This window comes from Cavia porcellus, unplaced genomic scaffold (genome assembly GCF_034190915.1).
Source record: "Cavia porcellus strain 051 isolate PalLab524CR breed Dunkin Hartley unplaced genomic scaffold, mCavPor4.1 scaffold_19, whole genome shotgun sequence".
In the NCBI taxonomy this organism is placed as follows: Eukaryota; Metazoa; Chordata; class Mammalia; order Rodentia; family Caviidae; genus Cavia; species Cavia porcellus.
The window spans coordinates 30,355,542-30,381,415 of NW_026947502.1; the positions used below are offsets into that span (position 1 = coordinate 30,355,542).

The following is a 25,874-nucleotide window of genomic DNA, read 5'->3' on the forward strand; positions in this document are numbered from 1 at the left end:
GTTTTATAAAAGATTTGCTTTTACCATAGACCTTAGCAACTTCACATGATTGATTGATTGATTTTTTTGTACCTGGAATCCAACTCACAATCATGCACTTGCAAGGTAGGCGTTTATGCCGCTGAGCTAAATCTCTGGCCTCTCGTGATTTTTTTTTTTTTTTTTTTAAGAAAAAAAAAAGAATTTTTATGTTTTCACTTAAAGGAATACTGGATGATTTCTCTTTGGTATATCTGAATCAGCATCCTTTCTTTTCTGTTCTGTGGGTATTATTAAGTAAAGTAAGGGTTACTTGAGTACAAGCATGTACTACCGTGACAGCCTATCTGATAATCAAAATGGCTACGAAATGACTAATGAGCAGGTAGCACTGGCCTGGACAAAAGAATAATCCGTCTTCTGAGTGAGACAGAACAGGACAGCAGAGGTTTCATCATTCTATTTTGAATAACATGCAGTTTAAAACTTACAATTTTTTTTGCTTTTTTGAGAGGGTTTCACTGTGCAGTCCAGGCTGGCTGTGAAATCTGTGCCCAGGCTAGCCTCAAATTCACAGGAATCCTCCTGCCTCAACCTCAGCCTCCTGAGTGCTGGGATTACAGGCATGTGCCACCACTCCTGGCCTTAAAACTGGGAGTACTGGTATGCACTACCCCAACCTATCTCCTTATCAATTATATACATATGTCCAAGGTAGTAAAAGTTATTATCTTTACTTCTTTTTCTGTGTACCATATCTTTAGATGTGTAACTCTAAAGAAGAAAAAAATGAGTATTTTTGCAGTTGAGTAAATTTGCAGTTGAATTTTTGACAAATAGTATAATAATGAGCAGCAAGAAAAGCATTCAAGGAGATTCAAGACAAATTATATGAAGAGAATTAATAATATTGGATGAAATGTGACCAAAGAGAGTAGTAGCTTTTAAGAAGGATAAGGTAACCAGTAAGAGAGAACTATATTATGGAGAAACAGTTAGATGACTTGTCAAAAAAAGTATGAAAATCTAATATATCCATTTGGTAATATATTAGAGGTGGCAAGAATTATCCCTAACTTTGTTTTTTTGATATTTCAGGGGCTGCTCGGATGGGGTTATTACTTGATAATGCTTCCATTCCGGTTTACATATTACACAATACTTGATATATTTAGGTATGTATCTCTGTATTTATGTACTAATAATCACAGAGTAGCTTAAGTTCAAACACAGTAGCGGGTATTATAAGATGGAGTTGTTTTCAGTTATTCATGCCTATTGCAAAGATCAATTCTGCCTACATTTATTGGAAACCCCCTTTCTTCCATGTTTATCACCTCTACATTCCTAATGTCCACATGCTTTGCTTTCGAACCAGGAGCTTTCTAGAAAGTTGTCTCCTGACTTCCCACTCCTTAAAACTTTTGCCCTAAAACACTTCTTCGCCATGTAAATACTCGCAATCCCAGTAAATTCTCTTGCTGTTAGTTACCTACATTGCCCTAGATTTCTCCCACCATAGGTGCATCTCTCGACAGCCTGTTGTCCCTCTGCCCTGGCAACCCCTGTGTTGCTGACACTGGAATCCTTCCTGGTGCATACTGGCTTGCTTCATACCTTCAATTTCTAGCTTCCTTCGTGTACCATTCAAATAGCTTCTCATTGGAAGCTACAGAGGGTTCAAGGCTAGGAAATGTTCAAAGGAGCCTGACATCATGGCAGATCAGGCTTGATAACAGTTTACAGCCACACAGAGGCTTTCTGGGGAAGTAAAATGTTAATGGGCATCCAGGCCAGCAGGTAGAGCTAAAGATGTGGTGGTCTGTGCCTTGACTTCCACACTGTCTGCACCTACCTTCAACTATGAGGCAGAAGTGAGAACCTAGCAGTTCCAGAAGTTCGAGGCTCCAATAATACTTTCCACTGCCTCTTAATTGGTTTCCTTGCTTTAGTAAAATTCTTAATGGAACCCTCAGTATTCTTTGTTACCCTGTTTTATGTAGAAGTGGGTACATAAAAACCTTTAAAACTTAATGAAGATTGAATTGATATGTCTTCCAAAATTGTATTGGCTAATGAATTTATTGTAGTGAAAAACAAGTTGAAATTTTTACTCATTCCTCAAAATTTAGTCATTTCTGAAAACTCGAAGAGATAATCCTAGACAGAAAGTAATCAAACTATTCTTGTGAAAGATTTCTAACTGTTTTGCCATATGTACAATTTCTTACATTTTTAAAAATTTTGCTCTGGAATATTTGTCAATGAATTTGGCTTAATTACTCAGAAGTTCCAAGTGTATTAATATACACGTGGGGAATTTGTTGAGGGGTTAATGAACTGTCTCGAGATTTTATAAGGAAAGTGTCATAGTTTAGATAACCGTTTCTGTGCTGAAAATTCAAGTAAATGGATATTTTTTGCTTTCCTTGGGAAAATATGCATGGTGTGTATTACTAATTTTAATGCAGCTGTATCAGTCAGGCAGTTTATTTAATGTTTTGAAGCACATTGACCTCTGCCCCCTTGCCTTCCATGGACACTCAAAGCCTAAAGAAATGATGCTATACAAATATGGTAGAATGGACTGTTAAGGAATAGATATTTAGCTGGGTGTGTTGGTGCACACCTGTAATCCCACCACTCAGAGGGGCTGACCCAGGAGAATCACTAAATTCAAGGCTGGCCTGGGCTGTATAAGTTCAAGACCATCCTGCACTTCATAGATAGATGCTTTTTTTTTTTTAATTTTTATTTTTTTTATCAGTACCAGGGATCGAACTCATGACCACACGCCGCAAGGCAGGCACTTACGCCACTGAGCTAAATCCTCAGCCCTGATAGATGCTTTTAAAAAAAAAGGAATTAGATATTTGAAACCATCAAGTGATGCTTTCTGCTGTCACTATTGCAAAACTGCCAGTGTATCCCGAATTCTTTTATAATTTCCTTCATGGATACCATAAATCCTAAATCATTAAGCTAAATTTACTTTCCAGTTTACAGAAGAAGTATATCATGACCACAAGTTCAGGTTTGAAGTTTCTATCCTTAACCTGAAGAGTTTGGGTAGTATAAACTAATAATTTGAAATACTAGGAGAACAGAAAGGAGAGGGAGAGGCATGTGGACAACAAGAAAGATCTCTCTTGTCAATCAGTATTGTCCAATAGAACATTGCGTGGTGATGGGAATGTTCCATCTCTCCTTTCTTAGTCCTTCAAACACGCAATTTGTTTAGGCTGGTGTTGGAATTTATAATCTTAGTAGTTTTTGTTCTTCTTTAACAGGCAGTGGAACAACACTTACAGCTTTGCAGCTTTTGAGTCAGAATGTACTGTCAGGTTTGATGGTCCATTCACAGACCGTTTGTCTTCCTTTGCTGCCTTGCCTCTGGCTCTATCATAGGAATCTGTACAACTGGCCCACCCCATATGCACTACATTAAGATGGATTTATGTGATATTTATTCCTTCCTCCCCAGGTTTGCTCTTCGTTTTATACGGCCTGACCCCCGCAGCCGGGTCACTGATCCCATTGGGGACATTGTTTCATTTATGCACTCTTTTGAAGAGAAATATGGGAGGGCACACCCTGTCTTCTACCAGGGAACGTACAGCCAGGTTAGTGCCACAAACTGTATAGATGCCAACTTAACTGCTGTGATTCTGTTCTCAAAGGGAAGCATAGCCCAGCACTGATCATGTCATTCCTTTATTCAGAAACCTTAAATAACTCTTCACTGCCAATGGGGGGAGGGGAGAAACAAAACTTTTTAGCTGGACTATACTTGATCTAATGCTGTCTTTTGAGGTCTTTTCTGCATAACTTATTTCCCTGTACCTTGGGTTCCAGCAGAGCCATTCCCACAACTCTCTACTTTCCTACCTTGTACCTTACTTAGCTTTTGTTCTTCTGTCCACCTGGAATGCTTTCCTTACATTTTGGCTAATTGGAATCTTGCCCATCCTTCAACCAGCTCATGTCACTCCCCTTTTCTTACCATTATGATTGTTATGCCTTATCTTGTACTACCTTGCAATCTAAAATACTTACCTTTTCATTCTTCTGTAGCTTTTTGTTTTCATAACAAGTTCATATTCCTCTTTGTGTTCACGTCTTATCTGCTTTACCAGATTGTACATGTCTTAAGGGCAAAAGTAGAAATCTTTCCTGATCCCTTACAGAGTTGAGTGAGAATATAGACTATTATAGACTTGGTGTGGTTCATTCATTCAATCTAAGCCACACAAACCTTTGACAGTCACCTCTCAGGAGAAAAACAGATTTCTTTGAGTGCTAGGTATATTGTATTTCTAATTTGTTACAGGAAAATAGAGAATTAACACTGTGCACATTGGCAAAAGACGATGATTCTATTCTGCAGCCTCCAAAATTCTCAGTCTTTCTGGACAAAGAATACTTATCCTTGTTTCTGCTTTGGTTCCCCTCCCCCCATCTGCTTTATATCTCTTATCTCTCTTTTCCCCTTTATCTCACAATCAGTGTCCTCAGTGGCTGTTGCCACAAACACATAAAGTGTGTACTACGTGGCATTAAGACACTTGTGCTAGAGATACAGAGATGAGTCAGATAAGCACCTCTCATGTACCCTCTTTGCCCTGATTTTGAGAGCAACCACCATTGACCATTCAGGAAATGTTAAATGTAAGATGGCTCAAGAGTATGCCCATGCAGAAATACAAGAGTCCTGGACACTACCTTTATCTTTGGAGAGCTTCTAAACCCTATACTCCTTGCCTTTGGGTCTCAAAGTCCTTCATTCCTGCTTGGTATATGGCCTGAAATCTAGCTCATCTTCACAGTTAGTTATTTATAGGAAATGGTAGCTCTAAAGTGACAGAATGCTCACCTTACTTTTTACATGGTCACATTCTCCTGCCTGTGTCTTCCTATAGACTAGGAACATCTGGCATTTCTGTGATTCACTGGGGACCTGTATGTGTCAGCTCGTCTATTCTCTTGTACCTGATACAACATGAATCCTAATAACTAAAAAATTTTAATTGAAGTTTGTTAGCATGAACTTTGTATAATGAAAAAATGCAAGGGATCTGAAGTTTCCTGATTTCTTTCTCACCATTTTTTTCTACTTCTTTTTTTGTTCCTAAATATTTAACTTTATCTTTTAGGATCCTTAGTCTAAATGAAAGCTCAGGGCAGGGCACAGTCTTTTAGTAACTTGTGGTCTTCTGTTTTGCACAGGCACTTAATGATGCCAAGCGAGAGCTTCGCTTTCTTCTAGTTTATCTTCATGGAGATGACCACCAGGACTCTGATGAGTTTTGTCGGTAAGCTGATCATTGTCTCTGTCTCTGTCTCTGTCTCTGTCTCTGTCTCTTTCTTTCTCTCTCTCTCTCTCTCTCTCTCTCTCTCTCTCTCTCTCTCTCTCTCTCTCTGCCCTTCTCTTTTTGAGATAGGGTCTCACTGTGTAGCCCAGGCTGACCTTGAGCTCACGGAGATCCTCCTGTCTTAGCCTCTGGAGTGATGATATTATAAGTATTAAGCCTAGGCTTCCAGGCCTGACATTGCCTTCTCATTTTTGTTTTGTTTTTGAGGCAGGGTCTTGCTATGTAATACAGGTTGGCCTTGAACTCACTGTGTAGCCAGGCTAGTCTCAAACCCGCAGCAATGCTCTTGCCTCAGCCTCCTGAGTGCTGGGCGTATAGGTGTGCCTCATCACACCTAGACCTTTTTCTTTTCTACATTTTCTGACATGGTATAGTCAGCAAGTTGTTAATATCCTTTTCATCCCTTTCCACAGCAATACACTCTGTGCACCTGAAGTTATTTCACTAATAAATACTAGGATGCTCTTCTGGGCGTGTTCTACAAACAAACCTGAAGGATACAGGGGTAAGTTTTATTTCTTTTGCCTCATTGAGATTGTCCAAATACCTTGGAAAGTCTTTATGTGTGACCATGTCTGTGGTAGATATGATGCTAATTGTAATTTTTATATTATTTAATTTTCTTAGTAACCCCAAAAGATAAGGATTGTATTACCTCTGTTTTACAGTTTAGGAAACAGGTTCAGAGAGTTTAAGCCCCAGGCCTAAAATTATACAGCTAGCAAATTTGGAACAAGATTAGGCTTGACAGGCTATAAGGCCCATTCTTTTTTTTTTTTTTTTTTTTTTTTTTTTTGGTCTTTTTCTTTTTTATCAGTACCGCGTATCGAGCTCATGACCACACACTTGCAAAGCAGGCGCTTATGACGCTGAGCTAAATCCCCAGCCCCTAAGGCCCATTCTTTATAGGTAACTATTGTCAGGAGGCTTTTATTTTTAACACAGTCTAGCAGCTTGCCTTTGATCTTAATGAACTTTTTACTGAAAAATTTATTCTCTTTGTCAGCAGTTTTAACAGAGCTTCTTGTTTGAGTACTCTTGAGTGATGATACAGATTCAGAAAGTTCAATTCTTTGCTAATAATAACTCTTAATTGGAGATAAGTATTTTTAAAAATTACTAGAAGATATGAAGATGTCCTTTTGCAGCTACTTGTGTCCAACACCCTCAGAATGTAAACTGGCATTGTGCAAGATTTTGAGAATCAAAGATGCAGCAAGTGTTTTCCATGCATCCCGGAATCTAAAACTTTACCCTCGTTTGTTAAACATTTAAGTTCCTACAGCTTGCATTTTGTCATTCAAATAAGGTTTTGAGGGCTTGTGGGTATTGAAAGAAAAGACTTAAGTTTTCTGGGGTTGTTGTTTTTTTCTTTGAGACAGGAAATTGGCTTTGAACTCACTTTGTAGCCCAGATTAACCTCTAACTCACAGTCATCCTCCCGCCTCAACCTTCCCAAGTGCTGGGATTACAAGCATGTGCCACCATGTCCAGCCTTGAGAATACTTTCATAGAAATTTATAAAATCTCTTTCATACCATAAGGAACAACTTTCTTAGGTCCTTTGGAGCAAAGAGCTAGGCTTTTGAGGGGTACAAATAGACATGAGAAAAAGGTAAGGAAAGGATTAGGCAATAGGAAGAAAAGAAATAATGGTGGAGATCATCACCTGTAGCATCAGGCTGAGACCTGCAACTTTGTCCCTTTTTAGATGTAAGCCTCTCTCATATAGGGAGAACTATAATAAACAGCCAGATTCTGTATAAATCCTTTTCCTACCATTATGTAGGCATTATCTCTGAACTGTGCCACCTCTCCCAGCAGGATAACAACTATATTCCATCAGAAAAGCCTGTTCTAGGGGCTGGGGATTTAGCTCAGCGGCATAAGCGCCTGCCTTGTAAGCAGGCAGTTGTGAGTTCGAGCCCCGGTACCAATAAAAAGGAAAAAGACAAAAAAAAAAAAAAAAAGCCTGTTCTATTCTAATTAAACACACCTAGGTTTTAGGGGCACAGGGACCATTAAGTCTCTAGGAGCTAAAAAAGATAGGCAGAAAATAAATGATGCTTCCCTTCTTTCCCAGCTAGGATTAAAACAGTTCTCCTTTCTCTTACCTTTTGGTCAGGAACCATGCTAATCTTCTCTGTGTCATTCCAATTTTAGTATATGTGCTGCCAAAACAAGCACATCCTCCCTGTCCTTTGGGAAACTCTTAAGGGGTGACCCTTTCATCCTCAAGTCCTGCTCTTGATTTCTTGTTTTTTTGTCAGTCTCACAGGCTTTACGAGAAAATACTTATCCATTCCTGGCCATGATTATGCTGAAGGATCGGAGGATGACTGTGGTGGGACGGCTAGAAGGTCTCATTCAACCTGATGACCTCATTAACCAGCTGACATTTATTATGGATGCAAACCAAACATACCTGGTGTCAGAACGACTAGAAAGGTACAAGGGAGCTCTTTTCTGACAGGAAGAGACCAGTTGTCTATTTGGAAAGTTGACCTGAGGTTCCACAACCCCAGCTTTTCCTATCTTAGGCAATTTTCAAAGCCTTGCCCACTAGGTGTCAAAATACTTACATGTTGTGACTTAAATTATTCTATGTCAAATCATCCATTTTTTTTTTTTTTTTTTTAATTTTGAGACAGGGTCTCGCTAAACACTTCAGGCTGGCTTTGGACTCAGTGTGTAGCCCAGGCTGATCTTGAATTGGCAGCAGTCCTTCTTCCTCAACCTCCTGAATGCTGGGATTATAGGCACTTGTCACCATGCCCTGCCAAGTCATCCATTCTTTTTTTTCCCCTTTGGCTACCATGGATCAAACTCACAACCTCACCTCTACCAGGCAGGTGCTTGAGTCATTGAGATAAACCCCCAGCTCCAAATCATCTGTTCTTAAGAGATGTAAATCAAGATAAAGACAGGGCTGTATCCTCAAGAATGACTATTGTGCCATATAGAGTAGCTAAAATTGTATGAGACAGAGTAGCTAAAATTCATATAAAGAACTAAAATGTAAAAAATGAGGCATGATGGTAACTTTTACCCTTCCTTACCTGAATCGTGCATTAATTACTGAAAATTTCTTGGGGAGAACAGAAAAGTACAGAGAAGAAATTAAAACTCACTCATACTTGGTGGAATTTAGGACCTCATAACAGGCAAGTGGTGTACTACTGAGGGGACAGGCTGCCTTCGTGATCCTCCTGTCATGGCCTCCGAGGTCACTGGGAATACAGGCATGTGCCTGCCATCACTTTTAGTATTGTAGTACAGTGGTGGTGAACCTGTGGCACTTGTGCTACCCTGGGCACACAGAGCGTTCTCTGTTCGCACGTAAGTCTACAGTCACCCCAGCAGCCAAGCATTGGACAGTTTTGGGGTTTTTTTTCCTAAACTAAAACCTCAGTATTCAGGTTTAATTGTAATATTGGCATTTTGTGATAAATAAGTGAACTTTGAGTTCTTTTTTGGGTACTCAGTCTCTAAGATGTTGACCACCATTTTCTAGTATGTCTTTCTAATATTACAGAAACACCCTTATGTAATGCTCTGACCAGAAAAAAAAGTAAGAAAAAACTCAAATTTAATTTCTCCTACTATACTTTCACAAAACAGATCATTTCTGCCACCATATATTTTCCCCCATACAACAAAACAGTTCTAAACAACTGAATACCAACTAGGTATCTACTTCTGATACAGTCTGCCTGGCTATTGTGTCAGATCCCACAGGTTGAGGGCTACATTCCCAAGATTTCCGGTATTTCTGGAATTATAAATCAAAATTGCTCCAACCCCTGTCTTTAGTTATTTTGCTCAGGCAGCTCATAAAACTTAGGAAAGCATTTAGTTTCTATAGCAGTTACAGATGAAGAGCTGAATAGGGTAAGGCATATAGAGGAAGGGTGATGAGGCTTCCACACCCTCTTCCAGACACATCCTCTAGAAATATCCAGGTCTCTTTAGAGACTTTATTGTGTCACCATGATTGAAATACAGACAACCATATAGAAATGTGATTGGATAAAATGGTTGTGATCAAACTAATGGACTTGTTGAGGAAACTCAGCAAGGCCTTTCTATTGAGGGTTTTCTTTCTTCATCATATCTTCCTCTTGGGCATGTGGTAGGACCTCTTCTGAAATATGGAAGTTTTACAATTTATGACTTACTATCAGAGAAGGGGAGATTAGAGGAGTTCATTTTGTCAGTACCAATAATAGAAAGATAGGAGAGGGCCAGGGATATAGCTCAGTGGCATAGGCCTGCCTGGAAGTGCAAAGAAGGTCCTGAGTTTGATTCCCAGGACCCGAAAAAAGGAAAGAAAGGTAGATAGGTAGTTAAAAGATTAAGTCATGACCTACCCTGGGGTAGAGAAATTCTGGTTTCTATGACCTGCCTTGGGGAAGGAGTTAGTATAAGCCAGGAACTGTGAATATAAATTAAAATATATGGAGATATATATATATATATATATATATATATATATATATATATATTTATTTGGTGCTCTGTGGTGTTGAGTGTGGTGACACCTATAATCGCAGCTACTCAAGAGGCTGAGACAGGAGAATTGCAAGTTCAAGGCAAACCAAGAAAGATGCAACTCACATAGACACTGAACAGGGCAACACTTTTCTCACATAGAGAAGACAGGAAGGCTGGCCTTAGCAATGCAAGTTGATCTCCCCGCTGTAGAGGTATAAAGAGGGTCTCACTGAGCCCTCCTGCCTTTGAGTAAAGGACCTGTTCCTGCCTCACAAGGACCAGATGCAACAATGGAATGGCCAGTGCCGTATACTCCACATACCTATGCAGGATAAAGTCTCCATGACACAGTAAAAACAGGGGAAAGACTCCCAAACAGAGATGCATGGCCCAGAGCTCCAAGAGCCCTTTGTGTCCCAGGCCCCAGGCCATTTCCATGGGACAGTGCAGCTGACAGAAGACAATACCAAGACTGACTTTCTCAACATTCCTTGTATTAAATTCTTAGCAAGGTCCTCTTTCAAAATAAAAATTATGTAAAGGCGGTGCTACTGGAGACACAGCTCAGTAGTAGAGCACTTGCCTAGCATGCATGAGGCCCAGGTTCAATCCCCGGTACTAATTTCTTTTTTTTTCCTACTGGGGATTGAACTCATGACCTCATGCTTAATACTGTTGTGTAAGTTTTTTACATGCTGTAGTATAGCACAGCATATTCCCTCATCATTAAATTTTTTTGTTTTATTTTTTACAGTGCTGGGGATTGAACCAAAGGTCTACATACTAAGCAAGCACCCTACCAGTCCTAATCCTCTTCTCCATTAAGAATTACTTTAAAAATTATTACATAGCTTTCCATTACCTAATTATTCTAAAATTTAACTTGATGTGGTGGTGGACACCTATAGTCTGTACACTCAGGAGGCTGAGAAAAGAGGATCTGGAGTTCAAGGCTAGCCTGTAATACATAGCAAGACCCTGTCTCCAAAAACAAACAAACAAAAAATTAAATTCCTAGGTTAAACAATACAAATATATAGAAATATTTTGATTGTAATGACAAAATGTCCTCACAAAAGTTATACATAAATTTGCAGGATGCTTTTGTCACATGGGAAACTTACTATATATTAGAAAACTGCAAGATAAAGTCTGTTTGACCCTAAGAAAGAAAGTATAGCAAGGGGACATTCTGGAGTGTTGGAAACATTCTATCTTCATTGGAGTGGTGATTGTATAATTATGTTTGTCAAAACTCATTGATTTGTACATTTAAGATCTGCATTTCAGTGGTTGTAAATTTCATCTAAATGTTTAAAGTATAAACATGAATGTCCACTCAACATTGTTCTTGCTAAGAGAAAATGAAACTTTGTAGGTGAAAAAATAGGAAATATATCAAAATTTTATGGTGTTTTACCTGTGGTTAGTGGAATTCTGGATAACATGTTCTCCAGATTTTTCAAATCTTTTATAGTCTGAGAGACTAAAGCATCATAATCAAAAGTGCAATAACCTGAAAGGGTATTTACCTGTAAAATGCAATGTTGAATATTACTTCAAAACAAAAAAACAGTGTTATAAAAACAATTATGAAAAGTTAGGAAGAGGGGTAACCATAATGTTATAAACTCAGCACTCTGGAGGCTGAGGCAGGAGGATCACTGTGTATTTTAAGACCACCCTGGGCTACACAAGTGACCCTGTCTCCAAAAAAAGTTAAGAGGAAAGCTTGCCATTTCTGTTTCTGCCAAATTAATTTGAGGAAAGAGATGAGATGGCTCATTCAGGTTCTGCCATTTTCTGCTTTTGGACTCCCTCAGGAGACCCACGTTTTTACTGTATTACAAGTTTTCAGTATGAGAAAACATAGGACTGGGAATCTGACTCAGTGCTAGAATGCTTACTAGCATGCACAAGGCCCTCAGTTCCGTCTTTTCAAAAGAAGAACAGAAAACAGAACTTTGTGAAATTGCTGTTTTCTTTTTTATCCTTTTGATCTGTTCACAGAGAAGAAAGGAACCAGACCCAGGTGCTAAGACAGCAGCAGGATGAGGCATACCTGGCCTCTCTCAGGGCTGACCAGGAGAAAGAAAGGAAGAAACGGGAGGAGCGGGAGCGGAAGCGACGGAAGGAGGAGGAGGTACAACAGCAGAAGCTGGCAGAGGAGAGACGGCGGCAGGTGATGGGCTGTACCTCTGTTCCCTGTGATTCCCAGACTGCTGAGACTTTGCCATCTGTGTTTTTGCTTAAGTATGAAAGGAAAAAATCTGTTTGGGGACTGCAAGTGATTAATTTTCCTCACCTTATTCATAGTACCAGTAAAGTTAGTGGACATTCTTTTGATTTTGGTTTTTTCTTTTTTTTTGGTACTGGGGATTGAACTCATGACCTCACGCTTGCCAGGCAGGCGCTTATACCACTGAGCTAAATCCCTGGCCACTGGTGGGCATTCTACAATCTTGTAAATCATAGACGGTGCTCAGCCTCAGTCTCCTTCATTCCCCTTTTTCCTCAGCTGGTTGAATACCTGGACACCTTTAGTAAATAATATAGTGGCAAAAAAAAAAAAAAGGCATAATATATTGGCAGATGTTTTTTCTTACGGTAATTGGTCATAATTGGTCATTACATTTTCTTCTAAATGTACAAATAAACCTACATGGTCCTGTTCCCCTCTTTGGGCCATGACTTCTTTGTTTTGTATCTCCTACAGAACCTACAGGAGGAAAAAGAAAGGAAGTTGGAGTGCCTGCCTCCTGAGCCTTCCGCTGATGACCCTGAAAGTGTCAAGATCATTTTCAAATTACCCAATGATACCCGAGTAGAGAGACGATTTCACTTTTCACAGTCTCTAACAGTAAGGATCATCTTAAGTGGGTGAAGAGTTCATAGCATCTGGATTGTAGATTTAGAGCCTTTCACAGATTCTTGAGGGTACTGTTGGTGTCTGGGATGATCTGATGAACAGGCAAGGAAGTGAGAGATAGGTGAGGCTCTAAGAAGAGTACACTGAATTGAGAATTCCTTCAGTTTTGGCCAAAGAAAGAAAAACACCTTCTAAAGGAATTTCACAGTGCATGCTCTCTTCTGACTTTGGCTTCAGAATCCCACCAGATTCCTTTAGTACTGAAATACGTATTTGAATATAAGTGAAGTGTAGTGTGGATCGCTCCCTTAGTACCTATTTAGCACATAAGAAGTCCCACTTCCTGAGGCTACCTTGTATGTTTAACGGTCCCACAGAATGAGGACCAAATTCTCACTTTTTCAGGATTGTTAGATCTATTTCTATGGTCAGTTTTAACTCAGTGTCTCAATTTTTTTTAATCTGTAAAATTAGTATAATAGACCAGGCATGGTGGTGTACACCTATAATCCCAGCACTCATCAAGCTGAAACAAGAAGTTCACCTCAAGTTTAAGGCCAGTCTGGGCTATTGTAGTGAGTCCAAGACCAACTTCAGCTACATAGTGAGACCCTATCTCAAAACAAAATAAAACATTTAGTACAAAAGTATATATTGGGGCTGGGGATTTAGCTCAGCGGCATAAGCGCCTGCCTTGCAAGCATGCAGTCGTGAGTTCAATCCCTGGTACCGATTTAAAAAATAGTAGATACTTGGGGAAAAAAATTGTAGATCCTTGGTGCCAGAACTTTAGCTCAATGGCAGAGTGCCAATCTCTAGCACCACAAAATAATAGATACACAGAATAGGATTGTTGTTAGATTAAATTCATGTCAAGTGGTACATTGTGCCTGGCTCATAGTATAAGTACTCAAATGCTATTAGTTTGTTTTTTTGGTTTTTTTTTTTGTTTTTTGAGACAGGGTCTCACTATGCAGTTCAGGCTGGCCTTGAGCTTACTTTGTAGCACAGGCTGGTCTCGAACTAGCAACAATCCTCCCCCATCAGTCTCCCCAGTGCTGGGATTACAGGGGTGAACCACCATGCCCAGCCTTAGTTTTGGTATTCATAACCAAAAGAAATGTTCTGTTTATATTGAGAGTTGGTATGTTGTTTTTCCAAAATGACAGCTATGATAGATTCTCTGATCACAAGAAATAATCAAGAGACAATGTCACAATAGAAATAAGTGTATAGGAGCCAGGAATGTAGGTCAGTGGCACAGCACCTGCCTGGCAAGAGCAAGCTCCTGAGTTCGATTCGTGGTACCAAAAAAAAAGAAAGAATGAAATGAATGTTGCATTATTGTCAAGTGAGGCTGGATAGAGGTCATCCCTTTTCCTGTTTACCGAACATTGGACACATTATAGAATCTTTTGCCAGATCACAGATTGCCCATCTGAAAATGAAAATACAATATGCCCTACAGCAGTGGGGGTGAACCTGCAGTAGGCTGTTTATATCATGGAAAGCACTAAAAGGTTCACTATCACTGCTCTACAGTACTTTCTGTGGGTTTTTTGTTGGTGGTGGTGGTTTTTGTTTTTGTCTTTTTGAGACAGGGTTTCACTGTGCAGATCAAGATGGCCTTGAGCCACTTCGTAGCCCAGGCTGGCCTTGAACTTACAGCGATCCTCCTGCCTCAAGTGCTGGGATTACAAGCATGGAACTTCATGTCCGGCCCTGTTGTAACTTTTAAACTGAGAGTAGGTCATGTTCTCAGCTAGACACTAGGGATTCTACTATTGAGTGAGACTTGGTTTTGGAAATTCATGAAACTTACTGGCCAGTAGGGAATATAACACTCAGAGAACTAATGCACAGTAAAAGTTGAATCATCTTGATGAGAGAAAGAAATAACTTCCTTGTTTAGTTTTCCCCTTATAGGTAAGTGCTCACATCTCTTAATTTTTTTTGTTTTTGTTTTTGTTTTTTGTTTTTTGGTTTTTGGTTTTTTTTTGTCTCTTTCCTTTTTATCGGTACCGGGGATCGAACTCATGACTGCATGCTTGCAAGGCAGGCGCTTATGCCACTGAGCTAAATCCCCAGCCCCTTAATTTTGGATTTTTAAAATGTGTGTGTGTGTGCAAACAAGATCTTCTTTTGCCACTGAACCTACACCTCCAGCCCCTGAGTTTTTAATTGGGACAGTATGAATGTACTCAGAGAGTACCTAGCATGTAGTAGATGGTTACTAAATGTTGATTTCCTTCAGGTTTCCCCATTTTTTGCTAACTGCAGGTTTGTATGTGGATTATAGCTTGCATGTTTACTAGCAATTTTGGTGTTTGTACATCTTAGCGCTGTGTAGTTTCATGGAGTTTCTACCTCCAAAATTCTGTATGTGAATAACCTAACCAAAACTTACTCTCTCAGTAGTTTTGGAGGAAGAAGCTATTAGAATTGTTGGACAGAACAAGAATAAGCATGTGGCCAAAGGGAAACTAGCTATTTCTTATTTTTTTAATTTTTAAAGATATTTATTTTAAATAGAGTCCTCAGTAAAAACAGTTTTCTGTTTTTAAGAAGAACACTATGACCTCCCAATTCTGAGAGAAATGACTCATAAATGGAGCTTATAGAAGGGAAAGAATTATAAAGGGGAACTGTAAGCAGTGTAAATTCTGAAGTTACCTCGTCTCATTTAAGAATTTACCTATGGGACCAGGAATTTAGCTCAGCAGCATAAGTACCTGCCTGGCAAGTGTGAGGTCACGATATCTATCCCCGGTACAAAAAAAAAAAAGAAGAAGACTTTACCTGTGTCAGCCAGGCATGTTGGCACACAGCTATAATCCTAGCGCTTGGAAGGCTGAGGCAGGAGGATCACTGAGAGTTTGAGACCTTTACTTTTGTATTAAACAGGTCATCAAACAAGAGGCAGTGAGTCAGTTCAGAGTAGGAGTGCTGTTGGGCTAATGTTAATTTCTTTAACAGGGCTTACCTACTGTATTTGTACTGGGAGATGGAAATACTTAAGGTAGAATTCCAGGGTGCTGTGACTGCCTCATGTCTTACAATTATGCTGGGTAGAATTGGGGCACATTTGACTTTATAGTGATGTATGTGTGTCTTTTCTCACAGCCATTCTTTTTCTGTATGACTTCTTCAGGTAATCCACGACTTCTTGTTCTCCTTGAAGGAAAGCCCTGAAAAGTTTCAGATTGAAGCCAACTTTCCCAGGCGGGTACTGCCCTGTGTTCCCTCAGAGGAATGGCCCAATCCCCCTACGCTGCAGGAGGCGGGACTCAGCCACACAGAAGTTCTCTTTGTTCAGGACCTAACAGACGAATGACACTTTTTCTTCCTCTCCTCTCCCATCCCCCAATCCCTAAAAGAAATGGAAAAAACAAAAACAAAAAACAAAAAAAAGAGAGAGATATTCATATTATTATTATAATACAATATTTTTTTTAAAAGACTGCTGCATCCTAAGGAAGGATCAGAAACCACGCTGCCTGCAAAAGTGACAACCTGTGTGTGTGCAAGGCTAGCAATGAAAGTACCCGCTCCACCTCTCCCTCCAGCCTCCTTACCACACACCTTCCAGCAGATGGAGACTTCACCTCCAGCCCATCCACTGTTCCAGCTGGGGTAGGGGACATTCCCACTAATTTTATTCATTCTTCGTTTAATGGAAAATAAAAGTGAAAAACCTCCATCAACCAGCTACAGATGCATCTCCTGAGGACTTCCTTCTCCCACCTCTTGAAAAGAGGGGGACAAGAAAGCACAGAACAGAGATGTTCTTTGAACTGCCCTATGAATAATTTGAATTGTTCCTGTTGCTTTGTAATGACCAAAGGAATGAGGCTGACATAGGTGTATTTTTTTTTCTTATCTTTATCTATAAAGAGCCAATTCTTAAACCCATAAGTTTATGCCATGGGCTCCTTAGCCCACAATAGTGTAATAAAGGTGCCCAGGCTGGTTTGTGCTTATTTCTGCCATTGCCCCTCTCATGTTCCCAGAGAGGTCATGTTGGTCCAACTCTTGCTGTCTTGTCTTACCGCTGTGCACCCCACTCGGACTATTGGAAGGAAATCTGAGTTTGTAGCCTCTCAAAGGCTATGTGCACAGATCATACTTATGTATGTGTGGATACTCACCTTGACACACAACTGCAGTTTTCCTTGGAACTGTACCAGGTGGTGGTGAAGGGGTTTGAACCAAAGGATAGCAGCTCTTCATTCCTCTTCCAACATGTGCGTGCTGCGCAGCTTTCCCCAGCTGCCAAGCTTGGTGCCTTTGCAAAGTGCTCGCAGGACCAGCAATGGAGCCTGCAGGACTGTGTAAGAATGCTCCCTGCCTTTCTCAGTCAGCATGTTTTAAGAATAGAAAGAACCAGAAGCCTTGAAAAGAAACAAGACAGGACTCCCAGCCTGCATTAGGTGTTGCACGTTTCACTTTTTGACATAGCAAACTGTCAAAAGCATTTTCTTCCTTTCGCCCTGTTGCTGTGTTGAAGTCACAGGATGTTCTTTTTTTTTTTTTTTTTTTTAACCTCTGGCTGTCTGGTCTGTTGTTGAGTTTATGGTAATGTGTACATGGGTCAGGTCATGTATTAACAGGTGCCAGTATGTGCTTACAAGTATTCCAAAGAGTCCCATAGCTAGCCTGGCTTAAGGCTGACATTCTGCAGTCTTTGGAAATCACTATAGTTGCTAGCATGCTGTGAAGGTAAGGGGATTCAGGTCAAGATAAAGCTTAACTTGCTAGATTTGTCATCTCCAGGAGTTTTTTCTTGTTCAGAACCTAAAGACCACTCCTTGGTATAGAACATGCTTACTGTTCTCTGTATCCTCAATTGTTGTCAGGTAAATATCATGTGACAGAGGAATGTGCCTCATGAATATGACCTGATCTCAGGAGTGTGAGAATTTTCCAGTGGTTTACAACACTATCCCTGGATAAAGTTAGTTTGTACCTGCTGCATATGGTTCTTGGTTTTCTGCTGTCCCATGGCCCACTAGGAGGGAAATCACACCTCATTATTGTCATAAAATGTCAAATGAACTCCATGTAAACCATATTCTCCCCACAACCCTAAATGACTACCATGGAAGGAGGAATTTTTCCCTTCAGCTTCCCCATTAGTAATTTATAGCTGTTTCCTGGCAGCATATACGTACGGGAGGGCATGAAAGATCGTCCAACAATGTCTTGCCCAAACTTCCTTGAGGATATTGTGAGGTTTTCCCCCCTTCATAACTCAGTCTTGCTCTATGATGTGCACTTTATACTTCTTGCCTTTTGATACCTACTGTTCCGCAAAGGAAGTCAGATGCAGGAATAGCAAGACAAGGTCCTTTTCTTTGTCAGTACAACTCTTGGGACAGCCTTCCTATCTACTGTAGGTTTCAAGGGGTGTCAGCTGAAGCACATGCCCCTCTCTAGTCCCTTTCAAAAGTCTCTTTTACTTAGATCCTTGCTTGTCTCATTGCCACCCCTAGTGCTGCTGCCTGGGTGCCATTTCCTTCCTCCTAGGTGTAATATGGGCTGTGCATTTTATCACTTAATACCAGTACAATCTGTGTTACTCCCAAGGACCTCTGGGAGCTCGACGGGACCTGCAAGGGAGAAAAAAAGCTGAGAAGCCAACAGTCAGCAAACATTCGCTCTTGTTTCCAGATCACCTCTGAGATACTTCAGCTGTTGTTTCCAGATGGCAAGTCATCAACAAAAACACTTGTTTCAAGTTTTGTTCTACACTCCCAAAACTGAAGTTGTAGAGTCAGCTGAATAACCATGGGAAATGACCAAGCAGAGATACCCAGTTGGGGTCAGTTGAATCTTTGCAGCCTCAGTGGGACCTTTCTGGTCTTTGCTTTCACTTCTGCAGAATTTTCTGCAGCAAATATTTCATTTCTCCTTGCTTGCCTCCACCATGAGATATGGAGAAGAGATGGCTGGAGGAAAATACCTATCTCTAAAAAACTAAGAACCTAGAATCTTCAACTGAGCAGTTATTATGAAAATTGCTAATGGTGCCAAGGCCCAGAAAAAGAGTTTCAGGAAATGACTGAAGGAGTGATAACCCCAGGATGCAAGATCAGGGGAGTATTATCACCTGGTGCTTGTACAAGGAGCTCCATGTTAAAAGTTGTTTTTTTAGGACTTACAAGAAATGCAGCAACGGAAAACCCATCCACAAAGGATGCAGTGCTCCACGTTGTACTGCACCTAAATAGTTACACAATAATTTCCTGAAGAAATCTAGTGTACTTAAAATTTTTTTCATAAAGGTTTACATTGTATTGTAGGTTAACATTAAATGTTTTATAACAAAAATTTCACAACCAGCTGTGGGTCTTTCTGTCTAGGAGAGGGTGTGGCAGACATTTTTCTGTGTATGAAGAAAAGATTGAAAAGATGGAACAGGTCATTGCATTGCTAAGAAGCAGGACACACTTAGAAGCAAGATATTAAAATACATATTTTGTACTGTGTCCCTAGAGAAAGCAATTCAGACTATGATACAGTAGAAAAAGCAAGCGGATCAGAGATCAAATCACAACTGTCATTTGTCAGCTTTGCGACCTCAAACAAGTTCTATATATCCCGTGAGCTTTACTTTCCTCATCTGTAAATAAAACTAATGCCATATGCCTTAGGATAGGTTTAACAAAGAGTAAATTATGTATAGAAGTCTGCACTCAGGCAGGCCAACCTGGCTAAATGTGTAGTTAAGGCCAGCCTGAACTACACAGTGAGACCATCATAATAATCAGGTAGAGAATGTGACAAACAGTAAGTGTCATTAATGTTCTCTTGAGGTAGTACATTTTGAATTATTGTCTTGCAATTATGACTCAGTTTTTATTTTCTCCTGGTAGAGCTCTGGTCTTGCAAAGGAGTGATGAGAGAGGAGTCCATTCTAATCTGATAGACTCTGAGCTATTGGAATTCCCTTCCCAGAGTATGTGACTCCTGTTTTCATTTAAACATGGGCCTTTCTCTTCCACCCTATCTCATAGGCAAAGAACTCATTCTTGGCCTGGATGTGAATCACATCCCTGTAATCTCAGCGCTCTATAGACTGAGGCCAGAAGCCAGCCCTGGTTACATAGGGAGACCCATCTCAAAAAAAAAAAAAAAAAAAAAAACATTCCTGTGAATACAAATTGCAAGATTTTCTTGTTGGCCAGCTTTTACCCTTAGTATCTCCTGTTGCTTATCCACACAGGAGGGGCCACCATCCTTTTTAATGTATATGATAAATGTAAACTAGAACATCTGCTCAGTCTTGAGTTTTTTTCGCGTAGGGTCAGAAGCCACTAAAATGTTTTATGGTTGAGAGTCTTGCATATAAAGTTTTCACCATTGATCAGTGTAATCAAGAATTCAAGCTGTTGCCAAACTCGGATGATTTGAAATCCTGGCTGTGGCCATGATTTTGGCCATTTGCAATGGAAAAGACATAAATTGTCTTTTCCAAATACCAATGCATAATAGGTGTTTGGGTAATGTTGCCTTACGCTAAAGACTTACCCTGGATGAGGGTAAGAAAAGAAGAGAAGGGGTTGAAATTTAGGCTGTGCTTACTGGAAGAGTGTGACACTTAATTCTTTTTTTTTTTTTTTTTTTGTCTTTTTCTTTTTTATCGGTACCAGGGATCAAACTCACGACTGCCTGTTTGCAAGGCAAGCGCTTATGCCGCTGAGCTAAATCCCCAGCCCACACACTTCATTCTTGACACCACTCTGGCATCACAGTTGGAACTCCACATGGACTTGCACCTTGATGGCTCTTTTAGCCACTGCGCTCCTTTTTCCTGCCCATGAGCTAGGCTGCACTCTTCGTGAACCTTTCACAGCCCTGTTCTTTCCCATCTCAGAATGATGCCCCAGAATTACAATGTCTCTTGTTAAGTTGAAACCTGGTTTTCCTGGAAGATTCCTTTTAATTAAAAAAAAAAAATCTGGGCATGATGCCACATGTTTGTAATGCTAGCCCTCAGGAGGCCGAGTGAAGAGGATCACTGTGAGTTTGAGGGCAGCCTGAACTATATAGTAGTAAGACCTTGACCCCAAGGAGATAAAATGTGAGGTGACTAATTTTCTCATACATAAACTAGCACCAGCAAACCAGATCTGTATTCCACCTCTGCCACTTGGTGTGTGGTCCTGAAGGACGGTGCTGAAACCCATGATACATGCTTGAAATATGTAAATATTTTTTGGTTGGGTGGGTTTTCTTGTTTTTTTGTTTTTCATTGGGTTTTTTATTGTTGGGTTTTGTTTTTTGAGAGAGTGTCTCACTATATAATTAAGAGTGTCCTTGAACTCCTGTTACCCAGGCTAGTCTCAAACTCAAAACGATCCTCTTAGTCTCTCTAGTTCTGGAATTACAGGCCACCTACCTGTATGAACTACTTTATCACCTGTTGTTTGCCATTATCTAGATGTTGACAACTGGTATTTTTCTGTCAGTACTGGAAGACTCCCATTTCTACATACACGATTTCCCAAAAATTCTAGTCCTGCTATTCCTAATTTGTATGGTTAGATAAATATGGTTTAAGAGCATTTGGAGTTGGGCATGGTGGTGCATGCCTATAATCTCAGCACTTAGACTGAGGCAGGAGAACTGCCTTGAATTTTGAGGCTGGGTTTAGGCTTCATAGTATATTCAAAGACAGTCTGAACTACATAGCAAGACCTTGTCTCAAAAAAAAAAAGTCAAATTGGGATTTGAAACTACTTGATACTTGCTAAATATAAGCCAGAACCAGTTATTGTCCTCAGTATATGACTGCTTGTCTGTAAAGACTGCAGTAGTACGTCCTTGCAAAGTTGAGGTACTGTTTGTCCAGAGTGTGTAAAGGGCTGGCATTGGATAGATGATGTGTGTAGTAAACACTGCCGCACTTTGCTGTTTGCTGCCAACAGTCCTATACTACAGTGGAGCTGATTCACTCCCAAGACCTCTGAGCACGCCCTCCATCCCTGCTTTACCCTCTACATAACTCATTTCCTCCTGCTCTCTCGGCGTCTAGTCAGGTTCAGCACATAGTTCCTGGGGTATACTCAGCCACTTGGCTTCCCTCCTCATTCAGATCCCTATCCTACATTAGAGCAAATGGAGGAGCCATGGGTGTTGGTGCCCATTCTTTGAATGCAGTTTTAGGAACATCCCTGCTTTCTGCTCCAGAGGAATTGTCTGAAATCCAAGTCCACCCATGTCCTTCCCAGCCTAAGCCCCCTGACAACAGCCTGACTCCTGAGAAAAACAGCATCACAGAACTTGAGCATCTTCCTTTTTCCCCTCAAAAATGTTTTAGGGTTCTCTTCTATTTTACGTGTTTTTTTTTTTTTTTTTTTTTTTTGTCTTTTTCTTTTTTCGGGTACCAGGGATCGAACTCACAACCACCTGCTTGCAAGGCAGGTGCTTATGCCGCTAAGCTAAATCCCCAGCCCCACCGTGTATATTTTTTAAAGAAACTTTACATACAATAAAATACCCAAATCTTAAATCCACACCTTGCTAAGAATTACACTAAACTCAAGATGCGGGATACGCCCAGCACTTCAGAAATTTTCTTGTGCATCTTGCAGTGAATGAATAGTCTCTCTAGAGCTGACCACTTCTGTGACTTCCTTTATTGTAGTGTTACCTGTTTGAAAATTTGCATCACTGGGCATGGTGGTACATGCCAGGGAAAGCTAGGGTAAAAGGATTGCTGTGAGTTGAAGACCAGCCTGGGCTTCATAGCAAGTTCAGGACCAACCTGGGCTGTATAGCAAGAGCCTGTCTCAAAAAAACAAAATCTGTGCTGGGCATAGTGGGGCGCAACTGTGCTATAATTCCAGCACTTGGGCCGTGAAGCAGCAAAATCACTGAGTTCAATGCCAGCCTGAGCTAAACAGTCAACACTGTCTCAAATCTCAGACAAAAGCAAACTGCATATGGGTGAGAGAAAGATTTTGAAAACTGCTTTCCTGTGGTTTAGATGTTTTTCATGGAAGAAAAATTTAGGAAATACAAAGAAAAAGAATTTGTAATCCCACACTGACCAGAGAGATCCACTTTAAATTGTTAACAGTATGAAAACACTGTACTATCTCCAGTTAACAGTAATTTTTTTTTTTTTTTTTTTTTTTTGCACCAGGGATCGATCAAGCTCATGACCTTGTGCTTGCAAGACAGGTGCTTCTGTTACTGAACATACCCTGGCCCTTACACACTAATTTTTTTTTTTTTTTGTCTTTTTATCGGTATCGGAGATCGAACTCAGGATCGAACTCACTGCCTGATTGCAAGGCAGGCGCTTATGCCACTGAGCTAAATCCCCGGCCCCTTACACACTAATTTTTTTTAAAAATGTTTTTCATGATTAAGCATTGGATTCAGTACCTTATGCATGCTAAAGCAAGCATCCAACCACTGAGCTACATCTTCAGCCCAAAACAATTTTTTAAATGGTTTTAACAACAGTTCACTGAATGAATATATCATTAATTGATCAGAATCTTTCATGTTATCAAACGTAGTTGTGCATTAGCATACCTGGTTAGTTTTGTTTTGTGTTTTGAAGTAGTCTTGCTTATGTAGTTCAACCTGACCTGAATGTACTATGTAACCCACACTGGCCTTGAAGTCACATGATCCTCCTACTTCCCCCTCCGGTACTGGGATTACAGGCGTGTGCCAGAATCCCATTTTAAAGACTACAGTTTGAGTTCAGTGTCACCCAGATACTTGCAGGTATAAGTCATAAGAGGTATGCTGTACCAACATAGACATGCAGAAACTCTGCACACACTGTTACTGTCTTAACACAGCTGTTAATTTTTGATGCCTGTAACTAGAGATTCAGTTGCAAGCAACAGATGGGAAATTACTCTGGCTAATTAGAGGAAAAAGGATGTTGGAATATTGAGTTGGGTTCTGGAATTGAAAGACCTCAGAAAGAGTGGGGTAAGCAGGGGACACTTAGAGGGTAACATTGTCAAGGCCCACCTTCAAGATGAAAAATTAGGGTTTCTGTGCTCAGGTACACCCATGCGATGAGGTAGAGCCTTGTTTTAAAAACATGCAGAAAAGCACGTAACAGGGTATGGTAGCATCCACAGTACTTGTAGTCCCAGCATTCTGGGAAGCTGAGGCAGAATTATAAATTTGAGCCCAGCAGGGCAATTTAGAGATTTAGCAAGACCCTCCCTTAAAAAAAAAAAAATGCTAAGTATAGGAATGCACACCTGTCATCCCAGCACTTGGGAGGCTGAGGCTGGAGGATTGCCAAGAGTTGGAGGCCACTCTGGGCTATGTAGTGAGTTCAAGACTCATCTGAACTACAAACAAAAACAAAAGTATCAAGGAAATAACCATTATTCATACTCCACTCAAAGTGATAAATGTTAATATTTCAGCATATTTGCTTACAGCTGTTTTCTGTGAATATACTTTGGTTAAAATTCGCAAAACAAGGGGTCAGGGATTTAGCTCAGCGGCATAAGCACCTGCCTGGCAAGCCTGAGGTTGTGAGTTCGATACCCAGTACCCAAAAAAAAAAAAAAAAAAAGTCCCGTGCTTCAAAAATTGCAAAACATGTAAGGCCAAGGATGTGGCACAGTGGTACTGTACAGGGGAGATAAATGTAACTCGCAGCCAGGTAGATGTCAGATACACACAGTTCTTGTTTCCCAAAATCAAAAAAGGAATTCTAACAACAGAAATTAAGAACAGAAAACGTGTATAGCTCCCGAGAGAGAGGAGAACTGAAAGTGGGTTGCTGTGGACCTCACTTCACAGAGGAAGGTTTATGGAGCAGAATCACGAGGCAACTATAATGTGAGTCAAAACTGAAATCACTTGGCAAATGCGACGACGTCATGAATTCAATCCCCGGTACAAAAAAAAAAAAACTAATCAACCAATGAAATTACAAAATAGCTGGTTAGGTAATACTAATCCAGTGGGTGCCATAGCAAGGGTATATAGAAAGAACAAGGCCCTGTCTTGGAAGGAATGGATCAGGAGGTCCTGGTCACTCACCAGGGCGACAGATGTCTACCTAGACTACATTGGACCACATGATACTAATTACAGTATAATCTTCAATTTATTGCTTATCCTTTAGGGAAGCAGATAGGCCTGGTCACTCCAACTTTATGTTGAGGCCCAGCCTTTGACAGATGCACCCCCAGCCACAGTTGTAATGTGTTCTTCTGTACTCACTTGCGGGCCTAGCCCTGTCTGAGTGCCTATATTTTTTCTATTTTCTTTCTTTCATGTTTTCTTTCTTTCTTTCTTAACAGAGTTTCACTATGCAGTTCAGGAGGGCCTTGAACCCATTTTGTAGCCCAGGCTGGCTTTGAATTCACAGCAATCCTCCTGCCTGAACCTTCTGAGTGTTGGAATTACAGGCATGTGCCACCAGTCCTACCTCATTTAGCTGTCTTAATAGTACAGTGCTTTCCTAGCATGTGTGAGGCCCTGGGTTCAACCCCCATGCCCTGCCCCAAAAAAGTTTATGCTGAAATAAACGTATATACACCAGGCAGATATGGCTAACAGGTAGCTGAGCTGGACTTCATCAATCACCCTACAGACCTGCCATGACGTTGGGTACTGAGCAGCAGTGTGTCTTGTTCTGAGGATATTTCTCCAATCACGGCCTTTATTTGGGAAGAAACAGCCCCAAGACCAGGGATTTGTGCTGACCCATCAGAGCTGCGGAGCATGGCCTGCTCTTGACTTACCCTTCATGGTCCTTGTTTTGGAAGGAATTGTGGAAATAATTGTTTACTTGTATAATACATCACCTACTCCTCTGGAAGACTGGCTTCTGGAGGCAGGAACCTCTCTTTCTCTGAGGTGCTTTCAATCCCTAAAACAGGGCATTGTGTTGAATGACTTTATTCGGCACAAATCACATGCAAAGCATCCCACTAGTCTTGTAGCACCAATGGCAACCCCCAAAAAGAGTATCTAGGAACTCAAAGCACAGTGAGGCCAAAAGGAAAAAACACAGAGTCCTGGATCCAGCCTCCTTCCTCTGAGGACAACTGGTGGGGCTCTACCCCTTGGAAAGATGTTGTCAACTTTGTCGGCTGTCTTACAGATGCACTTTACTCCTCCCCCTTCCTTCCTCCACACAGCGTGGACGTGGGCCAGCC

The 25,874-nt window shown here is 40.6% G+C and overlaps 1 protein-coding gene and 1 pseudogene across 3 annotated transcripts in view; one reads left to right on the forward strand and one right to left on the reverse strand.

Moving 5' to 3' along the window:
* Faf2 (Fas associated factor family member 2) overlaps positions 1–19,044 on the forward strand; it is a 61,290-nt gene extending 42,246 nt beyond the window's left edge. The window contains exons 4-11 of one of the 3 annotated variants that reach the window (XM_063230816.1): positions 1,078–1,154; positions 3,464–3,602; positions 5,206–5,291; positions 5,765–5,856; positions 7,622–7,799; positions 11,856–11,988; positions 12,562–12,705; positions 15,866–19,044. In XM_063230816.1, coding sequence (XP_063086886.1) covers positions 1,078–1,154; positions 3,464–3,602; positions 5,206–5,291; positions 5,765–5,856; positions 7,622–7,799; positions 11,856–11,988; positions 12,562–12,705; positions 15,866–16,048 — 1,032 coding nt within the window. In that variant the 3' untranslated portion in view covers positions 16,049–19,044. Of the gene's footprint in view, positions 1–1,077; positions 1,155–3,463; positions 3,603–5,205; positions 5,292–5,764; positions 5,857–7,621; positions 7,800–11,855; positions 12,099–12,561; positions 12,706–15,865 lie in introns of all 3 variants that reach the window. The other 2 variants (XM_063230817.1, XM_063230815.1) reach the window with 2 other exon arrangements.
* LOC111757841 (U6 spliceosomal RNA) lies at positions 7,442–7,538 on the reverse strand (annotated as a pseudogene).
* Positions 19,045–25,874: the final 6,830 nt, after the last annotated feature.